The 18,732-nt window shown below is 40.5% G+C and overlaps 2 protein-coding genes across 3 annotated transcripts; one reads left to right on the forward strand and one right to left on the reverse strand.

The window, feature by feature from the left end:
- The first annotated feature begins 618 nt into the window (after positions 1–618).
- cax2 (cation/H+ exchanger protein 2) lies at positions 619–15,476 on the forward strand. Of its 2 annotated transcripts, none has more exons than XM_078790201.1 (20): positions 619–753; positions 4,285–4,446; positions 4,516–4,622; positions 4,694–4,808; positions 5,535–5,651; positions 5,981–6,042; positions 6,219–6,368; positions 6,462–6,653; positions 6,748–6,847; positions 7,309–7,450; positions 7,534–7,717; positions 7,789–7,888; positions 7,972–8,096; positions 8,186–8,217; positions 11,023–11,135; positions 11,193–11,338; positions 11,444–11,501; positions 11,567–11,645; positions 11,740–11,848; positions 12,510–15,476. In XM_078790201.1, the coding sequence occupies exons 1-19, from the start codon at positions 684–686 to the stop codon at positions 11,798–11,800; spliced, it is 2,115 nt and encodes a 704-aa protein (XP_078646327.1). In that variant the 5' UTR covers positions 619–683; the 3' UTR covers positions 11,801–11,848; positions 12,510–15,476. The 2 variants fall into 2 exon arrangements, with proteins under 2 accessions (XP_078646327.1, XP_057932672.2); XM_058076689.2 differs by having other exon boundaries at positions 11,407–11,501; positions 12,510–15,472.
- On the reverse strand, positions 13,127–18,700 carry LOC131131729 (kelch domain-containing protein 10-like). The gene is made up of 10 exons (XM_058076693.2): positions 18,461–18,700; positions 17,466–17,558; positions 17,168–17,389; positions 16,232–16,386; positions 16,006–16,154; positions 15,860–15,944; positions 14,765–14,831; positions 14,636–14,683; positions 14,422–14,561; positions 13,127–14,349 (listed from the first exon to the last, which is right to left on the reverse strand). Exons 1-10 carry the CDS (start codon positions 18,549–18,551, stop codon positions 14,140–14,142), a joined length of 1,260 nt encoding a protein of 419 aa, XP_057932676.2. The 5' UTR covers positions 18,552–18,700; the 3' UTR covers positions 13,127–14,139.
- Positions 18,701–18,732: the final 32 nt, after the last annotated feature.

Here is an 18,732-nt window from a genome sequence, read left to right on the forward strand (position 1 = left end):
CTCATTGCTAATAAAGTTTCAGTGACAACCACTTGCACTACTGATTATGAAGGACCTGGACAGATTAGACTAGATTTCAGAAACATTCCGTTGTATATAGTACGTAATATAGGGTTTCGATTATACTTCTATATGACAAATCTACAAACTTCTTTTCAGGGCTCACTTCCAAATGCGTAAACCTCATTATCTGAAACTTTGGCATCATTTAACCCAATAATACAACATTCTAATAACATTGATAGGTCAGAAAAGTGGGAAAAGTCCAATAGTATACTTTTTCTAAGCAGTGCCATACAATTTATTTATAGTATATTGATGTAGAAACTTCAAATTCACTGGAACACATATCATCTTATGTTGTTTATCAACCAGAGAGAGGCACTGTTTAATAGGAAGTGAATAAATGGTCCAATGTAGTCCTTTTGGGCGTGTGGAATTGCGAATTGTAATATGTAATACATACCAAAGTAAAACGTATGTATGTCCAAATAACATTAGACCATTAAGCCATCATATCTTCTGTTGGTTTGAAGCACATACTGCTTTACAGTACAGAAGCGCTTGAGCCCTTTAAGAGCCGACTACATTTCCCACAATTCCATTGGCAAAGTGCCGCGTCAAATCCGCTGGCTTGAGTGTCCTGCATCTAGTCGGTCTGTGGGTCCTTCTTGCTGTCCAAGATGTCTCACTGGTCCACGACGAGTATACCCACGAACAGCCGGAGGAGGGGGCCATTTGAACGAACTCTGGGTGAGCCAGAAAATAACTTAACTGGCGGGTGGCCACAACAAATCGTAGTAATATACAGTATTATACTGCACTTTCAGCAGTACATCACTGTAATACGCAACGAATGTGTAGACCTCGGCCAAGGCTTGGTCTAATGCTAATGTTATTTTAATCATGACACGATACAAAATAAATCTATTATTCATTTTTTTTCAATGCTACCTCGAGAAAACACTTACGTCAAAGCATGAAATAATTGCTAATCACTTTCTAACAATCTGCGTTGGTGTTCTTAAGCCTTAGTTCCTGGTTTCGTGCTCTTATTTTGTAAGATTTCCTGTTTTGATGTGTTCAGTTTTCTGCTGCTCTGACTGCCGCGCGCCTGGTAGCAATTATTGATTGTTATATTATATTTAGTTCAGCCAGGTGCTTCTTCCTTTGTTGGTGCATAGAGCTTTTGACGTGCATGTGTGCTTTATGCCGGTTATTTAATGGTTAATGATTATTTAATGATTCCCTTTTGCTACTTGCATTGGCATAATTAAAAGTTAAGTTTTTACCTGCACGTGGTCCTCGCAACACAACGCACATCTTGTGGAGAGTAATAACTCGGAATAACTAATCAGCAATGCTTTATATGTTTATTATATGCCTGTCATATATATTTGGTATTCTGCTTCTTACTGAGTTGTCTGTCATCTTTTACCTGGCGGGGCATTTACCACAAACATTCTGTCTATTCAGAACAATGTGTGTTTATGCATGTAGTAATACGTACAGACTAACTCTAAGGTGCCCCTTTAACAAAATTAAAGAAGAGGTGAGCTGCGTTTTGTAAACAATATATGAGTCTTGGGCCTATAATGCTTTTTTGACTTTTCTGACCTATAAATGTAGTTAGGAATGTAGTATTCTCGTGTTAAACGATGCCAAAGTTTCAGATAATGAGGTTTGCGATTTGGAAGTGAACCCTGAAAGAAGTTTGTGATGGCTCAAAAAACTCAGTTTCAAAAGGTGTGGTAAAACTGCCCCTTTGTGACATCACAGAGGGGCAAACTTCCTTATATATAAATATATATATATTCCTTATGTTTAAATACATTGTATTTTACGGCTTTAATGTAAGGAACATTTTGCTGTGCCCGGTGACGAGGTGGAAGTTCTGGTGAAAAATATACGTATGAGAAGCACATTTATTTTTTAACGTAGCTCGTGTTTGCCGTAAATACACATACTCCACACACATGAACACACTTCCATGACCGCCCTTTGAAATAAGAGAGCCATTTGCCCCATGTGTAAACAAAACACCAGTGTCATATAAATATCTTCCATATGCAGTTGGAATTGCATGGGTGACTACATCTTCCTTAATCCCTAGCACAGGCATTAGTTAGTAAAATGTTGTCACAATGTGTGCAGAGGTTGACATCTCATTAGAAAAGGTAGCCACTTTCTTACCAATAAGTGTTGGTCAATATACATATGGCTTAAGCTTTATAGATATTTTTACAAGATTCTGCCAAATTTAAATTTTATATTGGCATCATTGTGATATATGCAAAGGTCCATATCGCCCATTCCTATTTTATAAAATATAATATAAAATTCAGCCCACTTGGAAGTACATTTTCCAACATGCGGCCCCTGAGTTTGACACTCCTGCATTAGTTGTTACAGATGCTGTAGAAATGCTAAAATGCTAAAGCTACTTAACGTTGCGAGACGTCTTGAAGTAACCTCTTTTCTTGAGAAACTCGGGACTGTACAGTCTCTACTTCTGGATCCAACACATATGGCCATATGTTAAAAGTGGACAAAAGTGGATTTTAGAAAAATAGATCACTGTTTGTTATCAACTCCTATACCGTTCATCAACTCCTATAAAGTTAGCGGCACAAACCGGAATTCTTTCTATGCACTGGGGAGTGTGACCAACCAACAGCAGAGTGGCCGTGGGTAGAATACATTAAAATGGACCATTTTGGCGGGAATCATGAAATCCAAAGAAATACAGCTGAATAGGTGCAGATTCTGGAAGAACTACAACACTTTCTGTGCAGGTTATGGTGTGTAGTTGCTCTATAGCAGAGGTAGGGAACCTCTGCTATAGAGGTAAGCATTTCTTACCACAATAAAAATGTATTTTTGCTAACATTTTAAAGTAAACATCACAGAAATGACAAAAATCAACAACTTTTTTATGCATTTTAATTCATCCATCTATTTTCTACTGCAATACGGCCGACCATATCCATCTTTCCTGATATTTTCCAGGTCAAACACCAAAACTTGATTATTACTGGGTAATGCGGTAGTCTACCTCGGTCATTGAGATGTCAACATGTAAATATAAACTTTTCTCCTATAGTCAAATAGTCACCTAGCTAAAGCTGCAGAACCAAGCCTTCTGGCAAAGATGGCCAAAAGAATGAAATATACTGAGTATGGTGCAAAATTATGCAGCAGCAGAAGTTGTATTAATGGCAACAAGTATTTGATTTATTATTAGACACTGCGCTGCTCACGAAAGTGTGCTGGCCACACCCCATTGGTGTGCGGTAGTGTGCCTGATCTACACAATTAGAGCCCATTATATCTAAAACTGTTGGTCTTACATAAAAATGCACACATTTTATTGCATTCAATGTTCAAAAAAATGTATATGGCTCTCACAGATACACATTTTAAAATATCTGGCCTTCATGGCTCTCTTAGCCAAAAAGGTTCCCGACCCCTGCTCTATAGGAATCCACAATTCAATACAAAAAATGAGCATAAATAAGTCCCCTTTAATTTACAAAAGCGGCTCTACATGAGGCAGTGTGGCCTTTGTCTTTAAATTTTACCGAGTAGTAATGTGACCTGAAAACAGATAAATATCCAAGTTGCACAAAAACAAGACTTTTTGCACATATTTTACCCTTTTGTGAGCCACTTAAAATCCTGTACCAACCTGTTGGAGACTCTTGGACTAAATATTATAAAACAAAAGAAGACTGAAAGAGTCTCTTTTAATGCAGTAGTGTGGTGAAACACCACAAAACCTTCAAGTGGCTAATTTTACACTTGCACACCAGGAAGCCACAATGAGAATGAAGGAGAGGGAACCAACCCAATTATTAGTTGCAAAAGAGTGAGGCAGTCACGAGGAATGTGCAAGATTGTCTCATGAAAGCAACGTGCTTTCTTCACATAGCAAGAGCCACATTGAATGACTAGATTATTAGATAAATGGCCAGAGGCGGCTGGTAGCCTTTTACCTAATTACAGTCATGCTTCTGCAGCTAAGGGGAAGGTGAGATCTGCTCTAAATAGGGGTGTAACAGTATGTCATGATCATGTTTCAGTGCATACCTCGTTTTTACGGCCAATGTTTGCTGGTCAGAGAACAAAAATCAAAACTTAAAACTGCTTATCTTTTGTGTGAAGGGTTGGAATTATTTTTTTAATTAAACTTCAAAAACTGCCAGCATGTAATTCTCTAAGAAATACAATTCAGAATTTTTTTTTCCCCAGCACAACTTATGCAATTGTCCTATCTGTCCTTAGATCACCATCCTCAGGAAGTACATGATGACCAGGCAGTGGACGGTGATGGACACCTCCATGAAGGCTCTTGCAGATGTCCACAGCCTAACACAGCAGAGTGTTGCACTGGGTTCACACAGAGTCCTGCTCTGTACACCACAAAATGCATGTCAGCACATACATGTAAGTACTGGGCCACAAGCCACTTTTGTTCTCTTTGCAAACCATGTCAACAGCACATTACTCACTCAGGTCCAAGCCATTACATTTATGAAGATAGCTGGGACGAGATCCAAAGTATAAGAACCATCAGAGCAGAAAACGAAGTGGAAGCCAACAAGCTGGTCAACAACTACAGGGTATGATTGTCTGTGGATGAGCATCCAGAGGGGGCACTTTGTCGTTGCTTATGTGTTTTCTGTGTCTACAGTTTGGCTTCAGAAAATGGAAGAGCCATGTAACAGAGCGTCCTTTTGAAGACAGGTCAGAAGTTGTGAAAGAGCTCTACTCGGAGCTGAATGTCATCAAGCCTCATATTGGTCCAGGTAGTTTGACACAGCCTTGTAAAGTTGCTGTTCTGTATAAACGTTGCTAACATAGATGGATGTCCAACATAAATTAAGATCAATTGAAGGATGCGGACGCAGACCTCACAGCTACGAGACCAGGGTTCAATTCCACCCTCGGCCATCTCTGTGTAGAGTTTGCATGTTCTCCCTGTTGCGTGTACCGGGTTTTCTCCGGTTTCCTCCCACATTCCAAAAACATGCTAGGTTAATTAGTGACTCCAAATTGTCCATAGGTATGAATGTGAGTGTGAATGGTTGTTTGTCTATATGAGCCTTGTGATTGGCTGGCGACCAGTCCAGGGTGTACCCCGCCTCTCGACTGAAGACAGCTGGGATAGGCTCCAGCACCCCCCGCGACCCTCGTGAGGAAAAGCGGTAGAAAATGAATGAATGAATGAATGAAGGATGCGAGGCTACTTTGATATTCTTCTTTATTAAACAATCCACTGTAGTTCAGGGATGAAGCCGTAAACATTTTCGAGAGTATTGTTCTTTCCGTTTTAGTGTTTTTACTTTCTCTCTGTTTAACATCATCAATATGCAGTTTCCTTACTTTTAACATTATTGAAAGAATACCTCAAATCTCAGTTGATTGTTACTGTCCACGGGAAGTTGAACCAATTAATACATAGCTTTTTCACACGGTGTCAAAATATGTTGATCTTACATAGGTCTGAAATGTTTTTTTATTTGTGTTGGCAGGTCATCTCATTACATGTGGAAATGTAGTGTATGTTGTTCTTTTTGGTTGGTGGGCGTCCCTGGTGTACCTCCTGGTGGGCTTACTCATGTTCCTGACTGTCATCGGTGTACCCTATGGTAGGTGGGTTGTTACTAGGGATACTCCGATGCCCCCAATTTTTATTTTTTTAATAATTGCCTATTTTTTGGCCCCTTGGTCAGGGTACCTTTGAATTGTACTAATTTTTCCCCCTTATATGGCACCACGGGCCAATAGCACTCAGAAAAACAGCATAGAAGATTTACACTTAAATTTACACTTCATCGATGTAAGCGATATTGGCCGATTTTATTCGTGTCCAAGTCACAGGCAACATAAAACCCTGATTGTAGCATCCCTAGTTGTTCATCAAGGTTGATCGTCAGATATCCCGCTTGTTTATTTCTCCCTCTTTCCATCACTTAAGGAAAGCTGTGTTGGAAGTTGTCCTGTTACTTTCTTTGGCCGTTTGGCAAGTCAGTTCACAAGGTACTGCCGAGATCTTTTATTCTTTTTTACGTTTATCAGCATCCCTCAAGGCTCCCTCTAAAGTCCCCTTTTTATTGATATATTCTTACTCAAAATAACTCTACCTTTTTCAGTGTTTCGTGGTTGCTGTTTGATTTGCCCATTATTGTTGTAATCATTGAGATTTCCATTGGCAGATTGAAAATAAGTTCTGTAGATGTGAGCAAATGCCTAACTGTGAATGCACCGGGGAGTGGGAGGAAGACAACTCTCCCGTTCTGCTGCCTTCACCGCCAGAGAGTCCAGTTCCAGAACCATCAGATCGGCCAGCACCCCCTCACCACTGGGTAATACTTCCTAAACCATGCCATGTACTGTATACTCACCTGTCACTTCATTAGGAACACTTCAAGAGAGGAAACTATTTTTTCTTTTTCCAGTGTCGTTTCTCCACATATGTGTGGCTGCTGCTGGGGTACCCTCCTCTGGTGGTCACCCACTCGCTGGTCTGTCTCTTGTCCTGGATCTTGGTCTTCACAATCCCTGTGGCCAAGATGAATGCACGCACTCTGAGCATCATCCTACTCTTGCCTCCGGAGGATGTGTCTGTGTCCATCACCTCACAGAGGAAGGCAAGGATGCTGGCGAAGTATTTTTTTTTACATGACTACACAGGCTTTCCTGCTTATTACTATTATAATTGTTATCTCTTTGTTTTGACTTTAGCATCAATGTTATGAGAGCAGGACGCTGCTGTGCTGCTACCATGCAGCAAACTGGTACTACTACAAATATACTGTTGATGGCATCAATGTATTTGCTGTCAGTATCCTTTTTTTTATTGTGTTTGTGGAAGGACTGCATACTGAAAAATCATACAATGGGGGCATTTTGGTATTACTGTATTCATTATTATTACTGGATTTATAGAAATGGCTAAAACCATTTTAGTATGCTAAGCAGGGACGTTCCGATCAGGCTTTTATGCTGCCGATACCGATCCTGATAATCCATGAGTGAAGTCGGCTGATATCGATATCAATACCGATCACGTAGTACATGTAGTGTAGATGTTTAAATGTACTACTGGATATATATACCATACTTTTTCCACTGATATCAGCTGATACCGATCAGTGTCCGATCGATCGGAGCACCCCTGATGCTAAGAGTTATATATTTTCTTTTTAAAAACAGCCTGCCTTATTTGTATGCCCTGACATTTTGGTATTTGCACATTTTTGCCACTCTAAAGATGATCTATTTTTACCTAACTCTTCCTCTCAGATCTCCTCCCTCTCGTAATAATTGCCATGATAATCGGCTACATTGACAGAGAAAACCGCTACACCAGTTCCGATGTCAAGTTCGCCACAGCATTAGGATCTATCATCCCACTGTCATATTACATTGGCATGGGCATCGCCAGGTGAGATCCTGGCAATTTAAGAAACGTCCATGTGTGTCAATTCTTATCAATTAATTTATGTTCCAACTTTTGGTAACCTGCAGCATCTCAGCACAGAGTAACTTTGCCGTGGGCGCAGTCGTCAATGCCACTTTCGGCTCTATCACAGAGTTGACTTTTTACATCACGGCTCTCCTCAGAGGTCACAGGGCAGCCAATCCATGCCTGCAGGAGGTGGTGAAGGCAGCGTTGACGGGCACGCTGCTTGGATGCATACTCTTCATCCCTGTAAGGCGCCGCATTTTACGCATACGGTGGTAATTGTGTGATCAAAATGAGGCTTTAACCTCACCTCCCAGGGCATCTGCATGATCATTGGAGGATTGAGACATCGAGAGCAAAGATTTAACAGTCGCTGCACAGGAGTAAGCTCTGCACTGCTCTTCATCTCTGTAGGAGGTGTGGAACATCACCTTTGTTTACCAAGAGCCGCCACATCACAAACGTGACCTCATGTGTGTGACCTCATGTGTCAACTGCAGGCGTGTTCGCCCCCACACTGTTCTCTAAGGCTTATGGTAAATTAGTGTGTGATGCGTGCACATCAGGGAACATCACGAGCAACAGCAGCGGCCCGTTCGTTTGCCACAGCTGTCATTATGATGTGGTAAGAACCCTTGGCAAGAACAATGTTGAAACACATTTACAAGGCATTATGTGTTGGTATTTATTATACTTTTATGTTTCTTTCAACAGAACAATGACACACTGTTCCACAACCATGTTGAGTAAGATATTTTAATGTGTATGTGTATCTGGCATATTGGGAAACCTAACAATTTGTTATTACATCTAAAACCTATCAATACTCCACATGACATGCCAAGAACTAATGCATTAATGAGGACTAAGCTAAAGTTAATTTCCATTTAAGGACCGAAATAATACTAATTATTTTAAGTCAAAATAGCAACTAAATGCTGATTAATATTTTTCTTGAATATATCCATATTTGGTAAGGTGGGAAAGGTGTGAGCTGGCAGCGAGTTCCATAGACGGCATGCCCTTGGTACGTAAGAGGATTGGTGAAGATGTGTGCGAGACCTGGGGATAGTTACACAGTATGGATGTGCAGTAGAGGAGGATCTTGTTGTCCTCAAACTAGCAAACGCCGGGGGGATGATCGAACCAATTTCCAACGATGGCTTGAAGAAGAAATGTCTGTAAAATGTGCAGAGAGTAGCAACATCTCTTCTAAGCTCCAAGGGGTAAATACCAGCATTGATTGGGTCTTCAATGTTCAGAAGACGCAAGGCCTTCCGCTGAAGTCTGCATAGAATACTGAGAGCAGTATTGCCAGCTCCACTCCAAATGGGTGATGCATACTCCATGAGGGGTCGAATGTAGGCCTTGTAGATGGTAACTCTGGCCTTGAAGGGGAGAAGATCCCTTGACCGACTTGGAATGTAGAGCCGCTTTGCAGTCTTCTTAGCAAGATATGTAAAATACGGGGTCCAAGTAAGAGTGTTGGTAATAACAACACCAAGAAGGGTGATGCTCTTGGTAGGCTTCAGCTGACTGCCCATGAAGTGAAGAGGGGGGTGTGTCTTGTCACGCTTCCTGCTGATAATCATCTCCTCTGTCTTGCTAGCATTAAAAGTAATGCACCAGTCAGGTGCCCACTTCTCAATTGCGTGTAGTACTTTTTGCAAACTGTCAGTGCACATGGCACGATCTGCAGGATTCTTGATTGCTGCATGGAGAGTTGAATCATCAGCAAATAGGTGAAGATCGTCAAGGTGTGAAGCCAGATCATCTATGAACATCAGAAAAAGAAGGGGACCAAGGACACTTCCCTGTGGCACGCCTGCAGATAGAGCTTTAGGAGTGGAGATAAATCCATCCAGGACCACAGCCTGCTGACGATTAGCTAAGAATGAAGATATCCAGCTGTGTAAGTCACCACAGATACCAAAAGATGTGAGTTTGGCTAGTAGACCATGGTGCCATACTCGATCAAACGCCTTCTTGATATCGAGAGCAATAATCCGAACTTCTTGTTGAGTATCTAGACAGTCATTCCACCACTGAGTGATATATGCCAGCATGTCAACAGTAGACCTCTTCTCCTGGAACCCATATTGAGAGTCACAGAGAAGTTGGTTCTTGTCCAGAAATTTGCGGATATGGTCACTGATGCAGCCTTCCATGACCTTCGAGATAATTGGTAGGAGGGAAATGAGTCTGTAGTTAGATGGATCTTGTTTGCTGCCCTTTTTCGGTGCGGCTACTACATGCGCCCTCTTCCACTCTGTGGGGACAGTCTTACTTGAAAGTGAGATGTTGAAAAGTTTAGACAGGACAGGAGAAAGCTCTGGAGCACAGTTCTTCAAAACGGTGGCTGAAATGCCATCAGCCCCACTGGCTTTCGATGTATCAAGGTTGCGAAGTTTCTTGATGATGATCTTGGGCCAGAACTTCAGAGAAGAGATCACCTTGGGGGTTTTAGGTTGTAGATCTGGTGGAGCCTTTCCTCTATCATCAAGATGAGCATTGGCAGCAAATATGTTGTTTAGGAGCTCTGCTTTCTCTCTCGCGTCATTAAGTACTTGACTATCACCTGTTTTCAAGGGAGGGACAGCAGATGTTTTATGGCTGTCATTCATTCATTTTCTACCGCTTATCCTCACAAGGGTCGCGGGGGTGCTGGAGCCTGTCCCAGCTGTCTTTGGGTACACCCTGGACTGGTGGCCAGCCAATCACAGGGCACATACATATAGACAAACAACCATTCACACACATATTCATACCTCTAGACACCAATTAACCTAGCATGTTTTTGGACTGTGGGAGGAAACCGGAGTACCTGGCGAAAACCCACGCATGCACAGGGAGAACATGCAAACTCCACACAGAGATGGCCGTGGGTGGGATTGAACTCGGGTCTCCTAGCTGTGAGGTCTGCGCGCTAACCACTCGCTCACCGTGCAGCCCCCACTACATTTAACCATGATAAATAACAAAGCAAGATTCAAAAAGAAATTAAGAGAAGCAGTATTTAGCAGGGAAGTCGCTTTCTAGTTGGTTGATTTATTCTGAAATTCTGAGTGTGTAAATTGGAATCCTTTTTGTTGTTCTGGTTGTGGTTGGCTTCAATAATTTTAAGGGTTGTATTCCATTACATCTCAGATCATTTTTGTTTAGATTTAGTTATATTTAATTGTAATGACTGTTTTTATTGTATTATGTTTAAAGTTTGAAATGTCATTTTTTTGGACCCCAGGAAAAATAGTCCACTCAGTGAGGACTGATAATAGTCTAATTAATAAACAATAAATAAACAATAAACAAACATGCAAAAAATAAGAAATCAGGAAGGGGGCAAACACTTTCACATCACTATATACTGTTATACAAGCTGTATACTGACGCTGTACACTTTCATACTTGACTTGAGAACATATAAAATGTTTGCTGAAATGTGAGGGGCTTACTCATATACATACATAATATCAATCCAATTTGAAAAAGATTTCAAAAAATGTTGTCACATTGAAGAATGATTCACTAAACCTTTTTATTCTTGTTCTTAGGCCCCTCGTGTACTCTATTTCTGTCCTCCTGCCTGTCGCCTACATCATCGGTCTGATATTCACGTTGAAGACACACTCCCACATTTACGACATCCATGTTGGACAGGGACCAGGTAGGATTTGTACTCTGTGAATAAGGGAGAGCACAATGCTGATGTGCTGCTGTCCAGTGACTGGTCACCATGGTGCAGTGGTCCACTGGTCCCGCTGGAGGTCCCTGCTCATCCTTATCATGGCCACCGTGCTCATGTCTGCTTGCGCCGATCTCACCACAGAGCACGTGCAGCCCATTCTCAACCAGCCCAACATCTCCCTGGTGGGTGGGCTCGCTCCTGGTGCTTCATCTCCTGGCCTCATGTATTGTTTTTCTGTTTTCTTCTCTAGTATTTTATCGGGGTAACACTTCTCGCTATGGTTCCAGAGATCCCTGAGATCGTCAACGGGATACAGTTTGCACTTCAGAACAACATCAGCCTCAGGTCTTGGCATGAATACAAGTCTTTCAAATGTACCTTTTAGATTGTACTTTTGGTTTCTCTTTCAGCTTGGAGGTGGGGAGTTGTATCGCTGTGCAGGTCTGCATGCTCCAGATTCCTATCCTGGTCTTGTTTAATGCCTTCTATGTAAGACCTCCGTGCTTCTCTTTTGTCATTTGGATCATTCATTCACGATGCCATGGCTTTACATAATAGTTCATTGTAAATCAACTCTCCTTAGGATGTGGGCTTTGTGCTCTTGTTCTGTGATCTACATCTTTGGACCAGTATCTTCAGCGTGATTTTGGTCAACTACATCTTCATGGACGGCAAGTCAGATTATTTTCAAGGTAAGCTTATCGCAACAAGAAACACATTTAATCAATAGACAGTAGATCCACGTATATTCGTGGGGATTACATTCTGAGACCACCCGCAAATGGCACAAAATTCCTGCCCATCCAATTGACATTCTTTGAATATTGGAAAAAGAGTGACTGTTACAATTATTAGATAAGATTCCAGCTCCAGAACCCTCCCTGTTTCTCTTCAATTGCCATTGTTTACTCCCTAACAAGCTAAATGTATAGAAGCGCAATCCAGGTTCTAGGGTCTGGTGAGCTGTTAAATAAGACGTTTTTCTTTTTGCTTGTTGTAATTCCAGTAACAACTGGAAGATCATATATTAACTTGTTCATCCCATTGAAGTAAGTGAAGGTTGACTGGAATGCTAATGCTGCTTTAGCACAACACTGTTCCACTGTATGTGCGCTGTAAAACAAAAAACACTTTATGCTTTATTACACATATTTATAATTATATAGTTACCAACTTGGTGTGTATGAGATGTGTGTTCTGCATTCAAAAACTCCCTATTGGAAAGGAGAAAAATTGAAAAAATTATATTTTGACCAAAAATCAGCAAATTTTGCAGGGTAGCAAATGGTGAATTACACATTTAAATATCAAAATATTATCATTTATTGCCTCATTGTGTCTATTTCTATGCAGGCACAGCTCTGGTAGTCGTCTATCTGATCCTATTGGCTCTCTATTACTTTGCTCCATCTCCGGCAGGCTGCTAACTGTGGGACTGGACTATTCAGCCAAAATCATTTAAAGCCACGGCATGTAATAATTCAACCTTACTTAGAAAGGGAAAGAAAACAGTATCTTTTTTTAATCCCAATATTGACATTCCTGGTCACCTTCTTTTGTAGTGGGCCAGCCAGGACACCTCTTGTATTGTGTTAGCATTTGTGCTAATATTACTTTTGTGTAATATTACGTTTGTGTACAATGTTTGCCACACTGAAGTGATCAGGCAGTGTTTAAGACTTCTTGTTTTAGTGTTCAGCACACGTTAAAAGTAACTAACACTCACACGACTGTAGCAAGGAGCCGTGGAGCCAAAGTATTCTTTACATGCAGCTTTTTTTTGTGCTCATTGTTCAACCTTGATCCTAACATTATTTCAGTATTTTAATGAAATAGATTATTATTTTAGAATCTGCGCAAATGTGTTGTAAGAATAACGTATTTATACCTCCAGTGTGTCATAATGGTAATGCATGTGGTATTTAAAGAGGAAATAGTGTGTGTACAAATACAACACCTTGATACAAACATATGGAAAAAAATGTCTGGCTGAGTTTTATTGCACAGACAGGAATTAAAAAAAAATGTACATCATCAAATGTGTGAGGAGACATTCACATACAATGCAGCGACATGCAGGAGAGATCATTTCACAAATATAATCATCTATCTCAAGCAAGGCCTAGTCGGAACATACCATCCCATTTAAGGAGACGTTGCTGTAAAGTGTCAATGTGAAAATGGACTCTGTTTAATTACACAAGATGCTGTGTGCTTTTCAAAAAAATACATTTTGCTGCTTAAAAAAAGTACAATGCCACAAAAAATATAAATAATAAAATCCTGTGTACACATTGTGGCGTTCAGACACGGAAGTGAGAAGAAAATTAAGTATGGTAAAAAAAAAAAAAAAAACACTCAAAAAGTGGCAATTCAAAGTAAAAACAGCAGCAGCACAGTGATTAAAACAACTCAAGAAAACCTTCTGACTGGCTTCCAGCACCAAGTAAATCTTACAATGGACACAGTTCAGGGTGGATTTACAGCATTTAAAAAAGGCACCAATTAAAAAAATGAAGGACTGGTGTGAAGCTACACTGTATTCTTTTATAATTTATGGTGTAAAATACAGCTATAAGACAAGGCACTGGAAAAGTCACAGTGATGGCATGCAATACACCAAAAAATTAAAATGAAATTGAGGGTTTGGGTTTTTTCTTGCGTCACTTACATGACTTCATGTTTTTGTTTTGTTTTTTTGTTACTGCAACATTAAACACAAAGTCAGTTTGTTCAATGCAAACGGGTCGTGAGGCCATAAAAATGGTATTATACAAGGCTGTACGGGCACACTCAGCCTGTTTTGTTTTTTTAGATTAAAAAAAAAAACAATCCAAAAACGGCTCATCTCAGCGTGAGACACTACACAGATGTCGAACGAAAACACATTCACAAAATGACACTAATTCTTGAAGGCGATCTGCAAGTCCAATATCCATGCAAGGCTGACCAATCACATAGCAGGCCGAGGTTTGAGCTCCACCTACTTCAGTCGCTCAATGAGTGTGTGTGGTAGTCCCATGTTGAGCAGCTGCAGCGTGGAGAGCTGTGCCAAGTGAGGCTGCATCTTTAGCAGTCTTTCCCAGGCCAGTTCCAGCAGACTGGGCACCACCAGCCACACTTTGTACAACGAGCCTGTCCTTCGATTGCCAGACATGTTGACCACGCCACCGTGGACATACATGCACCCCGCCTAAGAGGAAAGAGCCAGAGAGGCCGATGGCATGTCTTCTGTGCACAGTAAAACCATATTTTATTTACTAACCGGCGTCACGGCGGCGCAGTGGAAGTAGGCAGGCTCTGGCATGATGGTGGGTAGCTTGGTCCACTGGAAAGTGCGAAGGTTGAGCTTCCATAAATCGGGCATGATCAGCTGACCGTCGTAGCCGCCACATATAAACACCTCTGGAAGGCAAGAGACGACAACAGCAATATGAACTTCCAAACATTTCACACTACTGGCTGCAAAGAGCACTCACCATTTTGGACCTGCACACAGCTGTGGCAGCGACGGGCAGCAGGATATCCTGTCATGATGATAAAAAAAAAAACACTATTAGTAGTAGTAATAATCTGTCACAAATAAAAGTAAAGCATCCAACAAAAACCTAGTTTTTCATGGGGTTTGGTGACTATTTCCTCCCAGTAGTTTGTCTCCAAGTTATATGCATGAATCTGAAAAAGACAAAGCACTGAAACACTCACTGTAGTCATGCCATCCAAGTAAGAGAAGTAAAACTTTCTGGAGCAAAAGCTAATAAACTTCAACTGGAATATAATTTACATATAAATACAAATACTGTCTGCAGTTGAGTACATTTTAGGCACCTCATCCAAAATGTATAGTGTAGATCAGGGGTCTCAAACATGCGGCCCGTGGGCCAAATGTGGCCCGCAGGACACTAGTTTGAGGCCCCCGCCTTGATATGTAAGTTTAATGTTAGTGCGGCCCGCGCAAGTTTGATATGGATGCTGTATGGTATCATGTACCCAGAAAAAATTATTACGTTTGATTAATGTTCATGTTAAAGGTTAAATAACTGTTAATAGTTATCCACCCTATCCGTGTGGAAGTGGTAAGTTTTTGGCTATTTAAGTTTAAAGGAAATAACTTGAAGGCTACCGTTTAGGTCGCTAGCTCTCTAGTTTGCGAGTTAGCATGTGTCTCAAGACCCTGCAGTTGCGCAATATGTTGTAAATAAAAAAAGTATAAATGTGACTATAGTCGTGTTTTGTCATGTCTACAGGGCTCTAATAATGCTTTGTTAATTTTAATCTGAAAAAAATAATTTGTCTACCCACCAACTATATGTGGTTTCTTAAGTTTTTATTATTTGCCGTTTTATTATTATTATATGTATTTATTACTGATTAATTTTCTTTATTCTTGATTTGTTTATTTAATTTTCATCTTATTTTGTGCACAAAAATAAAAATTAAGATATTTGAGAACAGTGGAATGTTTTATCAGAGCTTTTCTTGTAGAAAATCGGAACCAAAGCACTGAAAAAGTTTGTATATTTTTCTGTTTTTAATAAATGCGTTTTTTTTGGGGGGGGGGGAACCTGATGCGGCCCAGCCTTGCCCAGACCCTAGTTGCAGTGGCCCCCAGGTAAATTGAGTTTGAGACCCCTGGTATAGATCGAGTCTACAATCTTTACAACATTTTGATACATGCATTACATCACAACTGGATCTCTTACCTTGTCCAAGCGATATGATGACCAGGAAGTCCCGCCTCCTAAAATGTATATCCTCTTTCCATCATGAGCGAGTTCATGTCTGTACCTGTGGGATGACATCATTCTCAGTAGTTTTATGTGTTGTTTTTACAATTATTCAGCCCGACCTCTCCTCAGGGAGATCTGTGGGGGCATTGTTGGGCTTAAGGTGGATCCATTCTTTGGTTGTGAGGTCCAGCCTGTGCAGGTCGGTACTGTAAAGGTAACCTGTTGTCCCTCCAAAAACATACAGGTAGCCATTTAGGATGACCATTGCCTGCAGTAGGACAAGAGTATGTGAGTTTGTAGCCATCTACTTAAAAAAAAACAGACATAAGAGAGCAGATTAGCTACCTGGCCGTAGATCTTGTTGGGCTTCGTCCCTCGGCAGGGGAGCAGGTTCCATTGTTTGTACTGAACGTTGCAAACGTGGACGTCGTTGCCGTTGTTTTCACCGAAAGGAATCCCGGTGCCGCCAAACACAAGCAGGTTGTTGCCATGGAATACAGCTGAGATGGAATGGTGTCATTTATGCATCATTAAACAAAGCTAGTTCATATCTGACATCAATTTTAATATTAACTCAAATAGTGGCAAGTGTGTACTTAACTGCAGAGTGTATCTGGTATTTATTTGAAGAAAAACAGCGTGACACGAAACAATCGTTGGTCCCATGTTGCACTTATACTTATTTTTGGTTCCTGTCAATACGAGTGCAGTTTAAAGCAGAAGTAATTGTTCCATGTAAGTGTTTTTCCACCGCAGTGAACACTACACTTAAAGCTGACAACTGTGAAAGTATGCATGTACAGCATACGTATAAGACTGTATGTTGTGTATTCCATTCGTTTATTAATCATGGGTTGGATTGTCTAAATCAGTTTTACAGTCGCGTACCCCTTTAGACATTTGACCTGAAGCCATGTACCTGTGACTTCTGCATTCTTAAAAACATTAGGCTTTTCATCTTAATTAACTTGAAATATTGAACATAATTTATTGCTTAATTGATTTTATAGTAATTCTGGGTCAAAAATGTTATTTTGCATGGTCACATTTGCATAAAGTTTGACATGAGCACTGATGAATAGATAATCATCCTGGTTATCTTTTATTCCAGTTTGACTTTGGCATCCTTTCGTGTGAATGGCTTGAATTTGAGATGCCGTTTTTGTCCACTAATGATAGCTGTATACCTATTTTATTCATAAAATAATATAAATTATTTATAAGAATATATTTTTTTACGTTTTCAGAAAAACTATTTTTAACGCTTGTATTGGTGCCCACCAGACATGGAAGCGAGTTCCGTAGGAATGTAACCCTCCGTCTGAACGCGGTGCCAGGTTGCTGTGGCAAAATGAAACCTCCAAAGTTCCCTGAAGAGTGGGTAGTCTTCATTTTCCGCCCCACCCGCCTCCTCAAAGTCCGGGTTGTAGCCTCCAAACACGTAAAGGTTGGTGCTGTCCGCCACACAGCGGTGTCCACTGCGAGCTGAGGGCACACACGGCCCTGAGAGAGAGAAAATGTGTCATTTCCTTTGTTTGTTTGTTTTTTTTTAATGCACCCATCATGCAAAACCACTTACCTTCTCTTAGAAACCTGTTAGGAATGCGCAGGTTGGGGGATGCCTGAGAAAAGATGCGCCTCGCCTGGAGCCAGCGTGCCCGCTTTTTGAAACCTGCAAGATGGACACAGTTAAGTACGTTCACTGACCAAAACATTAGATACACTTGAACCATCTAAAAACAATGGTATATCAATGCGAAACGTTTCCATAATATGGAGTCAGTATCCATATCATTCATTTTTATTTGGCCATTTTTTAAGATATTTCTTTGATATGGGGAGTTTTGCCTTTAAGTTTGTTGATCATGATTATCAGAATAAAACACAATAGATTTTAAAATAATTGTATCAACACAATAATTTGTGAACAATATAACAATACATGAACAATACACACTATTATTAAATTATCATAAAAAATGGTACATATTGAACACAGGAAGTTTAATTTTTAATTTTTACTGATTATTGAGATGTAGGATTAAATAAGCTATGCTTCTTTCTATTCATTTTCAGACATTTTGAATGATCCAACTGAAATATACTTATATATACACCTTGTATGCAAGTTTAAAATAAACTAAACTATTATAAGACAATGTAACTATATCAAAAACATAATATAAATATTTTTCCTTTATATCTATTTGATCAATACCACCCACCCCCACGATCAACACATGCCCTCACAAATAGCAACTTTTGATTGACTCAGCTAATTTGTTTGAAATATTAAAAAAATCATTTTGAAATGGAGTTGTTGCACTGAGAGTGAATGTATTCCCTGTGTCCAGTACAGCAGTGTAAATAGTAGCAACAACAGTGCTGTTAGCTTTCCAAGCAACATTAGCTAGCGTCGACTTGCATGCATGTGTCGATGGCTGCTCCTACATAACAGACACGTTAATGTGCAATAAAAGCACATATTGTGCATGTAGACGGTCTTGACAGAGGTTACATTTAAACATATGCGGATTCTGAACGCTTACTGTCCAAGCAGTTTTGTTTACAGACCTGAATCTCGACTGGAGGGCCACCATGATAGTTTCTCAAACTTATTAAGCTGACTGGATGTTTCGTCGTGTAGTGTAAATGTCGAAGACATTTTGAACGAGGCAGTACAGGGAGGCTTCACGTCCAATTCCGATTCAATTATACTTCGTGGCTCATTAGAAGAAAGGGCATAATTTAACTAGCAACACAGCTGACTCGTCCTGCTGCTGCTGTTGTTGCTGCTGCCACTGGCGCACCACGGTCAGCTGACATATCCTGACCAATCAGGATGC

Source organism: Doryrhamphus excisus, linkage group LG1 (genome assembly GCF_037039965.1).
Source record: "Doryrhamphus excisus strain RoL-2023G ecotype Guam linkage group LG1, RoL_Dexc_Guam_v1.1, whole genome shotgun sequence".
Lineage (NCBI taxonomy): Eukaryota > Metazoa > Chordata > Actinopteri > Syngnathiformes > Syngnathidae > Doryrhamphus > Doryrhamphus excisus.